Source organism: Elephantulus edwardii, unplaced genomic scaffold, assembly GCF_000299155.1.
Source record: "Elephantulus edwardii isolate Elephantulus edwardi_28Jun2011 unplaced genomic scaffold, EleEdw1.0 scaffold00765, whole genome shotgun sequence".
In the NCBI taxonomy this organism is placed as follows: domain Eukaryota; kingdom Metazoa; phylum Chordata; class Mammalia; order Macroscelidea; family Macroscelididae; genus Elephantulus; species Elephantulus edwardii.
In genome coordinates this window covers 6661-26077 of record NW_006400515.1, presented here as the reverse complement: position 1 = coordinate 26077, position 19417 = coordinate 6661, and the positions used below count along the sequence as shown (strand labels likewise).

General features: G+C 49.3%; 1 protein-coding gene across 1 annotated transcript in view; it reads right to left on the bottom strand.

Annotated features, from left to right (window-relative positions):
• Nucleotides 1–906: 906 nt before the first annotated feature.
• The window catches only part of LOC102863508 (eukaryotic elongation factor 2 kinase-like), a gene marked incomplete at both ends in the record, with an annotated part of 18994 nt that continues 483 nt past the window's right edge, over nucleotides 907–19417 (bottom strand). Inside the window, 12 exons of the mRNA XM_006903421.1 lie at nucleotides 907–1053; nucleotides 2445–2633; nucleotides 2794–2928; nucleotides 3867–3874; nucleotides 4250–4451; nucleotides 5074–5201; nucleotides 6094–6226; nucleotides 6609–6758; nucleotides 12486–12657; nucleotides 13088–13125; nucleotides 14213–14273; nucleotides 14503–14603. Of these exons, the coding sequence (XP_006903483.1) occupies nucleotides 907–1053; nucleotides 2445–2633; nucleotides 2794–2928; nucleotides 3867–3874; nucleotides 4250–4451; nucleotides 5074–5201; nucleotides 6094–6226; nucleotides 6609–6758; nucleotides 12486–12657; nucleotides 13088–13125; nucleotides 14213–14273; nucleotides 14503–14603 (1464 nt within the window). The remainder of the gene's footprint in view (nucleotides 1054–2444; nucleotides 2634–2793; nucleotides 2929–3866; nucleotides 3875–4249; nucleotides 4452–5073; nucleotides 5202–6093; nucleotides 6227–6608; nucleotides 6759–12485; nucleotides 12658–13087; nucleotides 13126–14212; nucleotides 14274–14502; nucleotides 14604–19417) is intronic.

The window sequence follows — 19417 nt, the reverse complement described above, 5'->3', positions numbered from 1 at the left end:
GTACCATGGACTGCTAAGAAAACAAACAGGTTTGTCCTACAGAGGGTGAAGCCAGGCTGCTCCTTGGCAGCAAGGATTCTGATGCTTCGTCTGACATACTTTGGACATGTTGCAAGGAGGGGCCAGTCCTTGGAGAAGGAAGGGTGGAGGGACAGCGCAGCAGAGGAAGACCCTTCCATGCAGTGGATTGATTCAGTGACTGGAGCAAAGGGGGTAGGTATGTCGGAGGCAGTGAGACTGGAACAGGACAGAGCAGGATATAGGGCTGTTGTACACAGGGTCACTATGAGTCGCAGGCAAATCGACAGCACATAACAACAACTCCTTGGAAAGGGACTTCATGCTTGGTGGGGTGGAGGGTCAATGAAAGAGAGGAAGCTCCTCAATGAGATGGACAGACACAGTAACTGCAGCAAGGGGCTGAAATATGTCAGAGATGGTGACAATGGCACAGGATGGGACAGGGCTCAGATCTGTTCAGAGGGTTGCTATGAGTCGTACTTGACTTGATGGCACCTAATACAACAACACAACTATCTTAATATGTAGGGACATTTCCTCAGGTAGATATTTCTTTTTTTTTATAAATTTATTTATTTCTTTTTCATTTCCATGAACATCTACAGAGATTTTGGAATTTCATTCATTCATTGTTGCACCCTTCTCCCAGGTAGATATTTCTATGTAACAGTGACAATGACAGCCATTGTGTTGAGCCCAGTCCTATGCAAACACCATCTCACTTTACCCTCACACAAGAACCTTAGGATGCATGTCCTAGAAGTATTCTCATTTTACAAATGAAGAAACCGAGGCCAAGAAGAGAAAAGAACTTGCCCGCATTTGCTGGGCTGATGAGGGGTGACTTAGACCAGTGAGGTTCCCACCTGCAGCCCAGATGCCCACCTGGACCGCAGTGCTGCTGTACCTGTCTGGACCGAGGTTCCAACCCGAGTCAAAAGCCCGCGCCACCAGGATCATAGATTGTCTGTCACCAGCTTCTGCTGCCTTCAGCAAGTAATCAAATCCCTTCGTTTTATTCTCTTCCGTCTCCTGTCAACACAAACCAAAGGGCGGAGAGAGAAAGCACATGAGGGTTGAGCTAGAAGGCGCTGCCTGGATTGCCGCTAATCAATCTTCATCCTCTGCGCTGTTGTGAGGAGCTGTCAGATCAGCTCTGCCTCACAAGGTCTCTATTTACAACAGAGCCAGACACTGCCCAGCCCTGTGCCATCAGACAGTCGCGGCTGTGTCTGACCAGTGTTGTAGCCACTGTGGAAATCTACACTACGTATTTCTCTATATAGAACTGTTGGGAGAATGGAATGAGAAACACGGTGGGAGGGAAACATTACTGTAAATTTTTTCCTTATTAGGAAAAACCTTTAAAAAACATCTTATGGGGGGAAAACCATCATGAGGCTAGCAGAGACTAGTGGATGGATTGGGCAGTGAAGGAATGAGTAAAGTGCAGTGAGGATGTGGGGAGGTGTGGTGATAAATGTCACTGATCAATAGTAATTAATAATAGAAAACATGTATGAAAACCTACGAAATAAAACTAAAAACTTCCTATGAATGTCTTACCTACTTAAAAAGTTAAATAAACAAAAGGGCTCTGGAGTGTCTCTCACCCTCTTCTGGTATGGGATGACCTGTCTGCTGAGCTATGGCCAGGCCCACTGAGAGGGTTAGTGCCCCATGCTCCTGGTAAGCGTAGCCTGGCCCGGTCACCCCATCCATCCACAACCTTTGCCAACTGACAGGGAGGGTGGTGAGAGATTCACTAAGGTCACACACTCTCACAGGTTCTCCAAACTCTCCCTAGGAAAGGCCTTGTTAGATCCTGTTCCTCACCAGGACAGCGGCAATTCTTTCCCCTGTACACACAAACCAGGGTGGGCGAAGGTGCGGACCCCACATGGAATTTCCCATTGCTGTCACATCCTGCTGCTTCAGACCCAAGCCTGACTCTGCACGTCCCCGCCTGCTCCACACATTCATCTTCTGGTCTACCTCCTGCCCTTGAATCTGGGCATCTTGTCTCTCATCTGTGGGTCTGGGCACACACCCTTTATGTGAACTATTCTCCCCTTCAGCCTTTAGGGCTAACGTAGAGGACCATCTACCTACTCATTCAGCAAGTGTCTATTAAGCATCTGTCCCTGTTGCTGGGATAAGACAGAGGTGGCAGTCCACAGGACGCCTGTGCTGACCCAGTGATGAGTGGTCCTTGCTTGTTTCCATCTGTACTCTCTGATTCTCCCATCATGCCACTGTTTAATATGTGACAGTCCCCTTCTCCTCACCCAAGGACAGAAACAATCTTGTCCATTCAAACAGACTCTGGGATAAGCCTGGCCTCAAACTAACTCCAGGGTGGAGAGACAGGTGGACAGCTGGTGGACCATGCCTCTCTGGCTGGGTCCTGGTCACCTTCTCACCTTCAGAGAGATGCTGGCCAGGATGTGGTGTGGCAGCTGCGAGTACATGAGCCCCAGGCCCACAATGGCCTCCAGCTCGCCCAGGTCGGCCGCGTGTTCCAGGTGGAAGATGGCTGACTCGCGGTCCCATTCCTCATCCTTCTCGCAGAAGCGCCCGCCCTCGTGATACCGCACCATGGCCAGATGGACCTGCGCACAGATTGCAGGGTTGGACCAGCTGACTGGGATGCCCAAGCCAAGCCCAATGCCCCCCCCCAGCCAGCCTGTGGGAGGAAGCGGTTAGCAGAGAGGAGAGCCCAGCGGCTCAGTGTTAGTGCAAGGAGGGTTCTGAAATGGGCATCGCTGATACCTTCCCCAAAATGGACTTCCCGATTTTCTTTTCAAGGTCCAGAGCATTAAGCCTTTGCACTTCCAAGGCCACGGCCGAAGCCCTTGGCAGGTGGCGGCGGGAGGAGTTGACCAGATTCCACTTTTCCACACAAACCTGAAGGAGAGAGAAGGGGGCATGGCGGAGTTTACCAGCCAGTGACGTCAAGAGGATGGATGGTGGATGCTCCTCATTAAGGCTGGCTGATGGCAGCCCCTAGTATGTGAGCTTGTTGGCCGAAGAGTGGACAGAGGATCAGTGATCTTAGAGGTCACTGGATAAACATGGCTCCATTTCTCATCATTCAAATTCAGACAGTCTGTGGATGCTGAAAAGAAGTTGCACGAACAGGACAGAAAAGCCAGCAGAGGGTTGCAGCAGCTCAGGGAAGCTGTTCCCTCACTCAGCGCTCTGAGTTTGGTTGAGAGGTCCCTCCTTCACAAAGCCTGAGATGGTCTGACTTCACGCCTTCTAGAAAATCCACTGTGCTCTCTCTCCCGAGGGTCACTAGAGACACCTCAAGACCGTGAACTGCTTTGATAGGAGAGCTGGGGAAGGAGTGCAGAAAACAGAAAACACAATCCTCTCTCCCAGGTAATGCCATCCTTGTCTATAGCCTCTCTCAGGACAAAGCCAGGCAGCTCCGGCACGCCAAGGAATCAAACCTCTAATGAGGAAAAGAAACCGCCTAGCAGGGCTTTTCTTCTGAGGTACCTCTTGATGGGCTCGAACCTCCAACCTTTTGGTCAGCAGCACAGGATATTAACTGTTTGCATCACCCAAAATGCTCCTCAGTCCACCTGACTCAGAACCTCCCAGGAAATCTGGATCTTTTTTTAAAAAATTCTTTTTATTATTGTGTGTGTGTACCATCAAATCAGATCTGACTAGTAAAGGAGGAGATTGTCCCTCCTTTTCCAGCAGAGCATCTGGTGGATTTGAACTGCGTACCTCTGGGATTGCAGTGCAGTGTCTTGCCACTAGGCCACCAGAGCTCCCTTATTTTTAAATTTTTTAAAGAGGGAGCAAAAATGGGAAGAGACTTTTGTAAGCACCTGAGGGCCTGAGGGAAAGACAGGCTCGGAGAAGAAGCCTGTCCACAGGTCTGAGGCCCACAGGAGCCATGACGTCTTCTAACCTGAGGCCAGAAACACGAGATGGTGCCCAGCTATGACTACCAACCACTCTCATACAACCGAATGTCTCTGACCAATGTTTTGGGGTATCAGGGTCCATGGGCATAACACAGTCCACCCAGACCATGTTCGACACCCTACTCGGATGAGCAGACACCAGAATCTTAAACCCTGTGAGCAACCCTGACGAGATGGCCCTGAGGTGACTTAACTAGGGCTTCTGAGCACGTCTTCAGCGCAGCTCTGTTCTGCCTGGAGCCCGCGCCCCTCCGCAAAGACCAGGGACCGAAATGATCACTCACGGAGGTGCTCCAGTTTGTGGCTGTGTGGAGTGGCCGAAGAGGGCGAGGAAGGCAGAGAGTCAAAGGTCACATCGCTCATGTTCTCGTCTCCCGAGTTCTCGGAAAGCCGACGGAGCAGCGGGGGCCGGCTCCCGGAGAAGGTCCTCACTCGGGGGCTCCCACATTTCTCCTCTGTCCCCCTCAAGATGGTCTTGGCTGACTGCTGGGGATGTTAACAAGGACATTCACATCACATGAACACCCTCTGGGTTGGTCCCTCAAGCCGTTTCAGCTGCAGCCTCTATATAGGCCATTTGGGGTCACAGAACGGTCAGTGGGAATGAGCCCTGAGGTTTCAAGAGCCCCAAAGTCCTTCTAGTCAGTATTCTTCAAAGTGTTTAAGACACCCTACAGCCCTGAGCTGGGGATTCTAACGACACATTCAGAACCTCAAACTGAGCTTTCCAGCATTTTCTCAGGTTAGGTTAGGTGGGGTGAGGTGTGTAGATCCTGGACAAAGCAAGATGCCCCCAGGACCTGTCAACACACATCACATAAACACAGGCCATGCACCTCCTCTCATGTCAAGGCACCTGTGTCCCTCACAATGCACAAAAGCTGGCGCCCCTCAAGCAAATACCAGTTAATCTGTTAGCAGACACACCCTGGAGGGCTTGGTGAGGAACTAAGGTGGAAGAGATAGGAAGGGTCCTGCTCTGATGTCCTCCATGAAGCGGACCTGGCCTGTCCTCACACAGGGAGGCTGAACAAGCCAACACTAGGGGCATCAGAGAACAGCAGGGTGGCTGGGGAGGAGGCTGGGCAGGCTCAGGCCAGGCACGCACCAGCAGCTTGGTGTTCTGGTTCACAGTGTCCCTCTCCTTTGGCGACAGGTCGAAAGGTTCGAGCCCCATGCTCCTGCAGATGCGGTTGCAGGCATGGGAGTAGAAGAAGAGCGCCATCCCACGGACACCTGTGGACAGAGGAGGCAGGGCCTCGTGTGACTCTTGTGTTTAGTGAGGGTGTGGAGGCAGGGCTGGGCACACTAAATATGCAGGGATAGGTTCGCCCTAGAGAGGGTGAAACCAGGCTGCTCCTTGGAGGCAAAGATTCCAAGGCTTCGTCTGACATACTCTGGGCATGCTGCAAAGAGGGATCAATCCTTGGAGAAGGATGTCAGGCTTGGGAGGGTGCAGGGAACAGAGAAAGAGAGGAAGACCCTCGATGAGATGGATTAATATAGTGACTGGGGTAATGAGGGCAGGTGTGTCAGGGACCGTAAAGTTGGCACAGGATAGGGCAGATTTCACAGCTGTTGTACACAGGGTCGCTATGAGTCGCAAGCGAATTGATGGCACAAAACAACAGGCCTAAAAAGGGACACATCAGTCAGGGCCAGGGCTCCCAGATACCCAGCTCGACAGCCATGGGAAGACCAGCCTGCAATATCAGCCTACCTCCCTGGACACAGAAAGAACTCAGATTTCAGAAGGCAGTAAGGTTTCCTTGGAGTCCCGAGTGGCACAAATACTCAACTTCCGGCCAAAAGGTTCAAACCCACCTACGGCTGCCTCAGAAGACATGCCCGGCTGGAAGACTGAAGCCTTGAAATCCCTGGGGAGCAGGTCTAACCCTGCCCACGTGGGACTGCCATGAGCAAGAACTCTCAACGAGCTGGACTCATGCAGCGATTACCATGATGGGCTTGCGCATGGCTGAGACTGTGAGGATGGTGCAGGAGAAGGTAAGGTTCAGAGCCGTTGCTCATAGCGTCACCGGGTTACAGTCCATTGGACGGCACTCAAAAACAAGGACGACGATGACAACTCCATCCATCTCCATGGAAACATGCCGGCCCCACCTACCTAGGTTGCCGTCTCCAAAGTCAGTGCCTATCTCGGTGTGGATCTGCGGGTCAGTGTAGAGGTCGCCCACACCCTGGATGTCCACCACAATCAGCTGATGGCCCGAGCGCTCAAACGTGAAGTGGCTGAAGGCCTGTGGGATGCCGGAAAGAAAAAAAAGTGACAAGAGGCCAGGCTGTGGGCTGTGCAGACCCTGGCTAGCCGTGCGCTGGCGGGTGATGACAGGCCAGCTCCATTCATGTTCTGGGGGCTTCCTCTGCAAGGAGGAGTATTAGGGAAGAAAAGATGCAAACAGAACTCTGGTCCTGTGGTCATCTCTGTGCAGGTACAAGTCAGCACAGGTGACTGATGTCTCTTTACAGACTCTCCTTTCAAATGGCCAAGGGGCTTGAGGGACTCTCTAAGGCTGCACTTGCGTGACCTCCAGGTGTCTCAGGGGACTCTTCTCTGGGGTCTGAGCTTGGCCAAGGCTCCCAACCCGAAGGGTGTGGGCAGAGTGAGCCCTGGGCCCTCACCTGCGGCGTCAGGCGAATGTTGTCATCACGGACAAAGCCGGAGTTGGAGTTGTATTTGATGTACTTGCCCTCGATGTAGTGTTCCAGGTGGAAAAGGGGCTTGTCCGGCCTCTCCTTCAGCTCAATGATGCACATCTGCATGATGTCCACCTGGTGGGAGGACAAGTAGGGGTCAGCGCCCTGGCAGCACCTTCTTCCAACGTGGGGGGCACAGGGGTGGAGATGAGCCAGCTCACCTGGGATTGTTGTCTACTGCAGAGTTGGAACCATCCCATGGCTGGCGGGTTATTTACAGAGGCTGTGAATCGCACGGGAGGAGATCGCCCATCCTTCTCCCGTGGAGCAGCTGGTGGCCTCAAATTGCATGCATTCAGGATTGCAGTGCAGCTTCTTGCCACTAAGCTCCCTCATCTGGGATTAGGCGCTGGTTTATCACTGACTAGCTCTCCATGCCAAAAACGGCAACTTGTCCCCCAGAATCCATTCTCCACTTTTCCTCACAGAATGAGGAAACCCCTCGCCTACATTTTAATAAGATGCAGGGCCATCCAGCTAGAGGAAGCAATGCTCAGCTTCCCTTTGAGATGCCTGCCTCCTCTCTTGCCCCTCCCCAGATCGAGCTATCATGTAGACCACTGGCAGTGAGCCAGACCAGCTGTGAGATGCCAGCAGGGCTGGGCAGCTTTAATCAGCCTCCTCCCAGAGATGCAGGGTTAAGCTAACCAAGGCAGGAGCTGCCTAGATTAAAAGAATGCAATCTAAAGAACAGGGCACTTAACTACATCTGAAAACCCACCAGCTATGGGTCAGTTCCATCTTGACTGTAATAACACTCGAAAGAATATAATCAGAGTAAAAGGATATTTTGTTTTTTGGAAGTATACTTGTAAAACTTTAAGCTGCCCTCGGACGTGGATGAGTTTTAGCAAATAGGAAGGATCAGCAATTAAAATAAGAAACAGGGAGCTCTGGTGGCCGAGAGGTAAGAAGCTGTCCTACAATCATGAAGGCACACAGTTTGAATCCACCAGATGCTCTGCTGGAGAAGGAGGGGCAATCTCCTCCTGTGCCTTTTGGATCCAACTCGACAGAACACAAGAAAAAAAAGTTATTTAGAAAAAAGATAAGAAAGAGTAAGCAACATTTTATCTTGTTCTTCTAGTCAACATGCTCTTACACTTGTAAAACTGCTCAAACAAAAACTATGAGGAGCCCAAAACCATAAAGATCACAAGACAAAGAATGATCAAGCTTAGAAGGCCTAGGTGAAAGTATAAAAAGGCTGACAAATACAGCCAGAAATACACAGGAGAGGATAATATTGATGAGTGGAACCTTCTAAAGATTAAATCCCTGTGTGCATCAGAAACTTTTTCTGACAGAGTGAAAAGAAAACCTATTGACTGGAAAAAAACATTTGGCAATACCATTTTAGACAAGGGTCTCTTATCAAAAGTTTACAGAATCCTCGAGGGTCTCTACAAGAAAAAGACTGATAACCCAATTACAAAATGGGCAAAAGACACGGAAAGACTTCACAGAAGATGATACTTGAATAGTCAATAAATACACGAAGAAATGATCCAAATAACTGGCAATAAGAGAGATGCATATCAAAACCACAATGAGATAACATCTCACACCAGAAGCAGTGGCAAAGTTTAACAGGACAGTAAGTAATAAATGTTGGAGAGGATGTGGAGAGATATGAACACTTATACACTGTTGGTGGGATTATAAAATGGTATAAACCACTCTGGAAGGCAGTCTGGCACTTCCTCAAAAAGCTGAACATAGAAATTCCATATGACCCAGCTATTCCACTGCTTGGAATATACCCTGAGAACTGAGGCACAAATGAAGATTCGTATGCCAATGTTCACCATGCTGTTGTTGTTGTGTACCATCGAGTTGGAACCGACCCATAGCTGACCCACCAGCAGATTTTCAGAGGCAGTTAATCACACAGAGATTGCCCATCCTTCTGTGGAGCAGTTGGTGGCCCTGAACCGTGTGCCTTTGGGAGTGCAACGCAGCTTCTTGCCACTAGGCCACCAGAGCTCCCTAACATACCAAGATATTCGACATCTCAAAAACATGGAAACAGCCCAAATGTCCAACCACAACTGAATGGACTGAGAAACTATGGTACATTCACATGATGGAATAGCAAACAGTATGCAGGAGTAATGATTTTGTAAATCACTACCTAACTTGGGAGGGACTGGACAGCATTATGCTAAGTGAAGTAATTCAGTCCCATAAGGAAAATACTGTATAACAACACTACTGTAGAATGAGAATGAGGATCCAAGGGGTGTAAGGGGGAGCAGAGGGGTGAGGATGGGCGGGTGGCAGGTAATCATAGGGTTGCACAATCTGATGATTGGAAGGAGAGGTGGGTAAAGGAAATGAGAAAGATCCGGTGTGGAAAACAATGTGTAGGAACTTTGTAAGCAAACCAGTATAAAATAAAAATTTTAATTTTTAAAAACCCCAAAACACAACTATGAAGACTACAGGTTGAGAGGACACTCAGTGACTAACTAAAGTCTGGAGTAGTTCAGGCCACCTCCCTGCACTTTCCTGCTGGTCAGAGAAGGGCAACAGGTGGCAGTGCAGCAGGACAGAAGAACCAGGCCGGGGAACGAGTCCAAGGAAAACCAGGCCACCCCGCCACCCACCACCGCGGGCTGTCATGTGAGAAAGGAGCCTTGTCCCGTGAGCACGTGCTTGCCGGTCTGTTCAGTTCACCTGTGCTGTTTATTTGGGTGAAAGATTTCACATCTCTGTGCTGTTTCCTCACCTGTGGAGTATTGGGGGGGGGTGTCCCACACTTTGCACAATGGTTCAAAGACTGACTCGATGGATGTGTGTGAAGGGTGCGGAAGTGAATCACAATATTTGCTGATGTTACCGTACCCAGGAAACTCAGCCTCAGAATTACAGACACTAAACTGTAAACGGTGGCTCCCTCTCTGACAAGGGAAACGAACAATAAGGAATGCCAACATTCTTCGGACAGTGCAAACTGTTAATATATCCAGCTGCTAACTGCAGGGCGGGAGGAGGTTTGAGGCTGCTCTGAGGCACCTCAGAAAATAGGCCTCGTGACACGTGCCTAAGAAACCAGCTACAGAAAATGCAACAGATGATGCTTCTACCATGACACACACACGGGGCCAGTGTGAGTCAGGACAGACTGGCTGGCATTCCATGCTGAATGTTTTACAAGCCGTGTATTTAATTTTGTGAGCACAAGGAAAAAAATAGGTACTGTTTAATACCTGCTGTTGGAGAAGAGTATTGAATGTACCATGGACTGCTAAGAAAATAAACAGGTTCATCCTAGAGAACGTTAAACCAGGCTGCTCCCTGGAGGCCAAGATTCTGAAGCTTTGTCTGACACACTTTGGACATGTTGCAAGGAGGGACCAGTCCTTGGAGAGGGACATCATGCTTGGGAGGGCGGAGGGATGACAGGAAGACCCTCGATGAGATGGATTGATTCAGTGGTTGGGGTAATGAGGGTAGGTGTGCCAGAGACAAGGAGATTGGCACAGGATAGAGCAGGGTTTAGGGCTGTTTTACATAGAGTCGCTATGAGTAGCAGGTGACTCGATGGCCCATAACAACAACAACAATATCTGCTGAACACTGAACAGCTGACTGGAAGGTTGAAGGTTCAAATCCACTCAGTGGTACCTTGGATGTAAGGACCTTCCAACCTCCTAAGAAGTTACCAGCTGCAAAGCCTGTGGAAAGCAGTTCTTATCCCACTGTCTAGCCTGTAAAGCAGGGCAGGGGTGACCTGGCAATCTTTGTGATTTCCTGGCTGCTGCCTTTTGCAGGAGTCACCCCACCTCTCTCAGAGTGTACCCACAGTATGAGAAGGTCCATGCCAGAACTGTTCAGTTATGCCAGTTCAGTCATGGCAGCTGTAGAGGCTGGGGCGGTTCAGAGCAGAGCAGCTCTTTAAATACGGCCTCAGTGCAAGAAAAACAGCCTGAGGGGAAGGAACAGCCAGTTCTCAGAGGGTTCAGGCCCCAGGTGCTGGCTCCGAGCCTCCATGGAAAGGGCAGGGCAACCTGCTTGGCTAGGGGCTCACCCCTGAGGGGCAAGGCCACAGCCGCCAGGTGGACTGCATGACCACCTCAGAGCGCCCCATTCTTCCCCCTTCATTACTTCAACCATTGACTACAGCAGTGAACAAGGCAGGGAAGACCTAATACACTAAGTGAGCAATACTCCTGCAGGACGTGCTAGTTACTTTGAAGAAAATAAAACTAAACAAACTAGCACAGCATGTGCAGTGAGTGGGTGGAAGGTGGAGGAGGTGACAGACCAGCTGAGACCTGAACTGTAACAGGAGATTTTGGCATAGACATGGGTATTGGCATCGATGGGGGCACAGACAGGGCAAAGGCTGTGAGGCAGGAATGTGCTGAGGAAGGAAAAGAAAGGAGGGCAGGCTGGAGTGTAGACAATTACTAAGGAGTCCTCAGCCCTGGGCGTGGGAGGGGACTGTGGTTTGTGTATCCTGCCCAAGTGGGCTTAATCAACGGCTCTGCAAACAGCAGGCACTCAGAAAAGGCTGCTGCTGAATGCAACGGTGGCTACCCTAAGACATCCAGGAAACACTGCCTTGTATCCAGTAGGTGCTCAAACAGTGAGATGGCTGAACTGTGAACTTGGGCAGGACCAAGACCCCGAATGATGCTCCTTAAAATGTCCACAGAAAACAGCAAACTGTGCTTCCCTGTGTCACTCTCCAAGGGTCTTGGATAAGAGCTACATGTCAGGGGCTTAGAGAACTTGGATTTGTACCCTCGTGCTACCCTGTCTAGCCGGGCGAGTCACCTCTTTGAGCACTGGCCTACTAAGGGGCCAGACACCTATTGGGTGGCACATGGCCCAAGCTTGTCTAATCTGCATATTCCCTCCCCAAGTCATAGTGATTGGCTCACTGAAAGTCATCTAAGAAAATGACAACCAATGAAACCCAGAGTTGAGATTTTTATTGGAACCTGTCATTCCACAAAAGCTGCTTGGAGGGCAGAGCCCAAGCCTGGAGATTCTGGTGGCTGACCCTCCTCTCTTAGGGCACAGGCTGCCTCCAATGCTGGCGGCCCAGGAGAAAAGCAAGGCTAGGCCTGGAGGAAGATCCTGACAGCCTACTTGGCCCTACATCTAGTTGGGGTTATTTTTCTAGTGTAGTAAGAAATTAAGCCAGCCTGGGTAGGCTTCCCCCATTTGAAGACAAAAGAATCCTGACCAATTGATCCGTCTGTAAATGGGGTATGAACACAACCCAGCTTCAGAGCTCTGTTTGAAGGAATAAGTGAATCTCTGCAGATACACGCTTGGCTCATAGTGCTCCCCAGAAACCCTACCTGCCATCAAGTCAGTTCTGACTCCAGCTGACTCATGTGTGTCAGAGAGCTGGGTTCCAGAGGCTGACTTTTTTAAACTTTTTTTTTTTGGTGTGTGTGTGTACCATCAAATTGGATCTGACTGGTACAGGAGGAGACTGCCCCTCCTTCTCCAGCAGAGCATCTGGGGGATTTGAACCACACACCTCTGGGATTGCAGCTTCTTGCCACTAGGCCACCAGAGCTCACCAGAGGCTGACTTTTTAAGCAGTAGATCACCAGGCCTTTTTTCTGAGGAACCTGTGCGTGGACTTGAACCTCTAACCTTTGATTAGTAGCTAGTGTGTTAACTGCACCACTCAGAGATGCTCAGTGCTCAAGAAATGGTGGTCACTAGCATCTGTTAAGAAGGGGAGACAGGAACCTGCAGCAGATGCCCATGCCCGACCCAGACACGGCGTCCTGTTTCTTTTACGTAAAGGCGGTAAGTGGGGGGAGCACACACCTGCTTGGGGGGCTTGTGGCGGTTGTATTCCTCCCCCCAGAGCTTGGCTTCCATCTGCAGGCGCACATCTTCAAAGTACACGGCCCTGTCCACAGGCTCAATGTAGCGCTTTGCCACGTAGTTGGAAGCTGCCTTCCACTGCTGGGTGTGCAGGAAGTTGGAGAGCTTCTTCCTGTGGGGAGAGAGGTCCCAAGGGCTGTCAGGAGGCACTCTGGGGGTCACTGGGGCACAGCCCTGGGGAGAAACACTGTCTGAGTCCTCAGCACAACCCTGTCTGAGGTGGCGCAGCTGTCACACGTGGTTGGACAGAGAAGGACACCCAGGGAAGTGTGAAGACCTCCTCCTCCATCCACTGCAGCTTTTACAGAGTTGAGTGGGAGGGTGAAGGCTATTCCCCTCAGCCTCGCAAGACCAGAGATGAGCAGGACATACTCCATGTTTGCCCCACATCCAACCCCACACATATTGAAGAGAACATGTATTGACGGGCTTGGGCTTAATGAAGGCAGAGTTCTTTGGCCAAAAGCATTTCAAATGCCTCAGTTCTGTGAAGTCCACGGGGAGTCTGGGTAGGGTTCCTAGTGCCAGGAGGAGTCACTTACGTCCTAAAGCATTCTCTCATTGCTCCACGGCCGAAGGGCTGAAAGATACCATACAGAAGAGCATTAGCCGTTCCCATGCCCACCCAGAACTACGTGTGTCCTTGGTGGTTCTTGCCCATGTTAGTCTTCCCCATGGGTGCTCAAAGAGAGCTAGACAGTAAGGAGCTTAGGAGGGTGACTGGGCCTGACAAGGGCTTTGGGGCAAGGGCTAGTAACGTGGTTTCTTGATGTGGATGCTGGTTACATGAATTTATATTTAATCTGTAAAACTATATCGAGCTTATACTTATGACACATGTACTTTTCTGTGTGTGGGTTGTTTTTGTTAGGTGCTGTCGAGTCAAGCACAACTCATAGCGACCCTATGAAGAAAAGATAGGAACCCTGTTCTATCCTGCACCATCCTCACACTTTCAAGAGCTCACTGAAGCAGACACCTTATCAATCCACCTGGTTGAGGGTCTGCCTCTCCTTCGCCAACCCTCCACCCTTGCCAGCATCATGTCCTTCCTCCAAGGAATACCACCTCCTAGCAACATGTCCAAAGTATGTGAGGTGAAGTCTCATCATTCTTGACTCCAAAGAGCACTCTGGCTGCACCCTCTTTAAGACATATCTGTTCGTTCTCTTGGCCATCCATGGAATGTTCAGTGCACTTCGCCAATACCACAGTTCAAAGGCATCAATTCTTCCTCTGTCATCCTACTTCACTGTCCAGCTCTTGGACATATAACTACTAATCAGAAAGACTATAACCTGAATCAGATGCACCTTAAGTTTTCAAACTGACATCACTACTCCTCAATAATCTGGAAAGGTCCCTAACTGCAGATTTCACCAGTACAAGGCATCCCCTTATTTCCTGACTGCTGGTAGCGAGGGTGTTAACTGTGGATCCAAGCAAACTGAAGCTGCATAGGTGAGAGGGAGCGGGCACAGATGAGGGTGGAGGGGAGGCATAGGTGAGGGGGAGGGGGCACAGATGAGGGTGGAGAAGGGCATGGATGAGGAAGAGGAGGCAGAGAAAAGGGTGGTGGGGTCAAATATGGGGGAGGGAGCATTACTGAAATCTGCTTGAGGAGGTCCCTCTGGGTCCTGCCCCATGGGTCTCAGAGCCTGCCTCACCTGTGATGCCATCTTGATGAAAACTTCATCTTGCAGCCACTCCTCTGTGACAGCATTGTACCTGCAGAGACCAAAACCAGCCAAGGTCATCCATGACATGACCTCATCACTCGCCGACTTATTATTAATAGTGTTCTCATTATTTTTTTTCCTTGCCCCCATAGTACATAGTCTGAGAGCTATCTACTGCATGGAGGACACAGGATAGAGAAGTGAGCTGAAGCAGGGCTCATACCCTCAAGGACTTCTCAGGGCCCAGTCCGCATAATACCCCCAGACTGGCTGCTGACCTGTGACGCGTGGCACGTTCTGTGGCAATGTCTTCAAGGTGGAACTCAGCCCAGGGGTCAGGCATGTGCTTGGCCTTCTCGATTGCATGTTTCCAGGCTTCCTGCAGGAGAAAAAGGGAGTGTTAGGTCCGGACCAGGGTGACCAGGACACGGCAACTTACCCACTTCTCTGCCTGTTACTTCCCTGATGTCTCTTACCTCCAGGGACAAGGCAGTGTCCCAGAACACACGCATTACCATGGAGTCAATTTTGACTCCTAGCAGCCTCATAGGACATAGTAGAACTGCTCCATACTGTTTCCAAGGTCATAGTCTTTCAGATGCTAACCCCAGGGGTGTGTGTCTGATTGCTATCCAAGCCTACACACCCCCATATGGTGGGCGTGGGTGTTGCCTTCACTTAAGAAGCCTGCTTCCTAGTACACAGCTGCTTCAGGCAGCAGCCCACCCTTGGTGCTGACTGGAAGGGGAACAGTCAGACACAAAGCATTCCCTAGGGAAATCTAGCCTGTTGGTTTCTAAAGTACACAATGAGGGAGGTAGAGTCCTGACTGTGGGAGCTGAATCCATTATAGGGACCTCTGGAGCAGTCTGCAACCAACAATTAATGACCAGGAGGAGCCAGCAGTGTCATGCTATGGTCAGATCCCCAAGGACATCTGTCACTTGCTCTCAGAAATCCCCAAAGTACATCTTTGGCTGTGAGGACAGCCTCCACTCAAGACTCCTGCTTCCTCACACAGCTGCCTCAGTCAGCAATCCTCAGCGTAACCGGAAATGAAGGCAGCCCAAACCAAACTGATCCCCAGAGAAACTGACCCTCTTGGTTTCAGCCGACAGAGCCTCTGTAGCAATTCGCAGAAGGCTTGCAGGTGACAATTTCTGGATGGAGGGAGGGCTGCCACGTTCCCAATGCACCTCCAGGGATGTCTACCTTGTTATCAGAGCCCTCCCTGTGGTACGTTGGCTGTGGCCGTCACCTCCAGTAGAGGTGGCTTCTTTGCACACAGCTGCCTCAGTCAGCAGTCCTCAGTCCCAAGAGAAGGGGAAGCAAACGGACCCGAGTGGGGTGGTCTGTTCTGTTGCTTTCAGAAGCCTGAGTTATGTGATAGGCAGAAAGGGTGGGAGGATGTTATGGAGCAGACTCCCCTGTGGGGGACCTTCTGTAGAAATTCACTCAGGAGATTTATAGCAGACAGTGTCCGGGTCAGGGAGATGCTGGTACACTCCATATGGATTCCCCAAGGAAGTCTATTTTGTGGTTATCAAGGCCCCTCAGTGGAATCTGCCTGTGGGATATCTGCCCATGAAGATGCTGGCTACCTAGCAGCCTTGGCCAGCAGTCTTCAGGAATGGCTGAAGAGGAAAGGATGTTGTTGTTTCTGTGTATCATCAAGTTGGAATCAACTCATAGCTGAACCCTCCAGGAGGGTTTTCAGAGCCAGTGAATCACATGCGAGTTGACTGTCCATCTTTCTCCCTTGGAGCAGCTGGTAGGTTTGAACCGTCTACGACTCGATGGCACTTAACAACATAGAGACCAGTTGGCCTAGTGGACCGAAAGCGATGCTACCAAGCCAAAGGTGGGTGACTCTAATCCACAGCCCTAAGACCTGTCTTTAATTGTTTTTGATCAAACATTCTTCTAGGTCATATAGCCCTGGTGTGTCCACTTGCCATACAGGCACAACTTGTGGTCGCTGTGAAGCTGAACACTGTGACACTGATGTGTCAAATGCGATTATGGATACCCATGGTGGACAGTGTTTGGTGGCGCTCCCTGGTTGAAACAAGCTTGGAAGCAGGAGTGGCATCCACTTCAGTAAATAGCTTGCCTCGGGAAACCCTATGAACCTGGAGAGAGGATGAAAGTCACACAACTGTCGAGGACTTTTCGTTCATAGAGTCAATATGAGTCACCTACGACTCGACGGCACTTAACAACAACCACCTTCGGGTTGGCAGTCCAACTCCTTACCACTGAGCCACCTAAACAGAATCCTTAGGAGGCACATTCTGTTGGTTTCATAAGCCTGCGCTACGCGGTGCACAGGGAGGCGGGCTGGGCACAGACTCCACTAACACCACAGGCCTTCTGCAGCCACTCACAGCAGCCTTGCAGCCCACAGTGTCCAGGTGGGGACGCTACTGGCACGCTCCAAACGGACAGTCGGGAAACTCTGTCTTGCTGATTTTAAAGCAGAAGCGTGGGGTTCTGTCTCTGTACAGGATAGGAGTGTGATGGGTAGGGAGACAGGCTCTTTGCCTGGGGTTTCCTCCCCGGGCTATAGCAGATGGAGGCCCGTGTAACTGTGGAAGCAGCAGGGATGGTGGGAGAAGTGATATTTCCTACTGCGTGTGAATGAGTGTTGATTCACTCATTGTTCTAGACTTCAGTTCCCCACAGCCTTGCTCTGCTCCCCACTTCAGAGCCTCTCAAAGTCAAGTACTGTTTCCTTGCTATATTTTTAGGGGAAGATCAGAACAGCAATCTGTTTCCACTGCCATCTACACAGAACTCCCCATCAGAGAAACAATAAACATTATTTGTTTTAATATTAGCTGCTGTAGTGGTTGTTGTTGCTGTGTACCACTGCCTCAGAACTGCCTCAGAGCTGACTCTCCAGTGGGTTTTCAGAGGCAGTAAATCACATGGGAGTTGACTGCCCATCTTTCTCCCGTGGGGCAGCTGGTGGATTTGAACCGTGTACCTTCAGGTTAGCAGTGCAACTCCTGGCAACCCTAGCAGCTCACCAGATCTGTCTTCTCAGCAGCCTCTCGATGAATTTAAACTACCAACTTTCCAACTAGTGGATGAGTGTGTTACCCAGAGACTCCAAAATGCCTGTAAAGTCCTCCATCACTGTGATGATCAAAAACCACTTCCTAAAATTTTCAAAACTGTTTGAAAACTAGGGCTTTGTAGGAAATAGTTGGGCAAGAAGTCCAAGCATATTATGGAGAGTGAAGCCACCGTGTCAGAAGTATCATGGTTACACAGCGCTAAGGGAACAATGATTTTGTAAAATACGGGAGAGTCTAGAGAGCATTGTGTTGAGTGAACTAACTCAGTCTCATAAAGACAAATCCTGCACAGAATCGTCATTGAAAATGTGGAAGGATAGCTAGTTAGATGTATGTGAATGTCCAAAAAAGGGGGGAGACTGAAAGAAAAGAAGGGTGGGATCACTGGGACAGCAGAATTTAGAGGGCAGATTGGGGGGTTTGAAGGAGTGGGAAAGAGTCAATGGGGACTTGAGGAGATGGAGTGGTAATAGCCATAGATCAGTTGTTTGTATGAAATACAGTGTGTATGAATGACAGTGCGTGTGAATATAGCTTATATAGATGCATCACTATATGTAAATACAGTATAAGAATGACAGTGTATATAAAAGTATCAAACACAACATAAAGGAAAGATTGTATAAAGCAAGCAAACAGGAAAATTTTTTTAAAATTATTATGGTGCAACTGCATTTTTGTTGCAAAAAAAACTTTGCTTTTTTGATTTCAAGATAAGTCTCCTCCCTGCCTTTTCTAAACATAAACACCTACACCCATACAGGAAGAAATCTTTTATTATTTTCGTAGAAAACCTAAACACCTTGTCTTTCACAAAATTAATGAGACCAGATTTGCTTCTAGGCCAGAGGTCAGAGCTATTGGTGAGTGGACGAGACGGTGAACAAAGCCCACAGCCGCCATGCGCTGGGAAGAAACACAAGTCATAGTAATTCCAGACACCCATCTCTATGGCATCCTATGGTAACCTCAGTTAGTCTTTGCAGTCGCTCATCTTCTTATCAACTCAGGTCTAAATGGGGCTGCACTGGACCCAGGCCGCTGTCCTGCGGTCCATTATCAGATCCCATTCAGAGGAGCAACAGCTCTGAAAGAAGAGATCCTGAGACATATCGAAAAGACTCAGGGCTCTCTTCCTGGAGCTCTCCACTCTGTGCAAAGTCAAAGTCAAAACAAAACCACGCATGATTCCACCCTCCCCACTGCAGAAGCCAATTTGTATTTATTGGAGGAAATACAGAAGACAAAGCAAACTCAAATCTATGTTGGCAGATATGCCATCCACCCAGATCAACTATTAACCAACACTCTGTTGTAGGTTGTCATCCAGTCAGCCCCAACTCATGGTGACCCATAACCAGTGCCTGGTCCTAGAGTCAGAATCAACTCGACGGCACCTAACAACAACAACAACAAAACAGCCACAACCATGGACTCAGCCTAATAGTCATGAATATGGCCTGGACCACTTGATTATATGTTGTTCCATGAAATTCTTCTGTGGCAGCCAATTCTTTTTGGTATGGTGACTCTGTGGACTCCTTCATTATCTTCTTTTTATTTTTTAAGAGTTCAGAATTTTTTTTTTTTAGACTAATTTTAAGAGAACAGAGTACAGGGAAATTCTTCTATCTAGTGCATTTCTTACCTTGCTGTGGTTTGGCTGTGGACTATATTTCTCTGTTCATTGTCATACTCTGTGTCAGGGGATCTTTTACAGAGAAAATGTTCTCTCTCCTTCCATGTCTCCTCCCTTTCCACCCTCCTCTAAGTTATTTCATTGGATGTGGTATCTGTTTCTTGTCTGAACAATGGTCAATCCCAGTCTGTGCAATTTGTTACTGTTGAGTATCTCACCTTTGATATGTTCTAATTTTTTTCTTAAATTTTTTTTATTTCCCATTCTCAATCTTTCATTTTTTAAATTAATTTTTTTAGGCGAGCTCTGGTGGCCTAGTGGCAAGAAGCAGCACTGCAATCCCAGAGATGTGAGGTTCAAATCCACCAGCACCAGTTGCTCTGCTGAAGAAGGAGGGACAATCTCCTCCTGTACCAGTCAGATCTGATTTGACGGTATACACATTAAAAAAAAAAATAATAAATTTTTAAA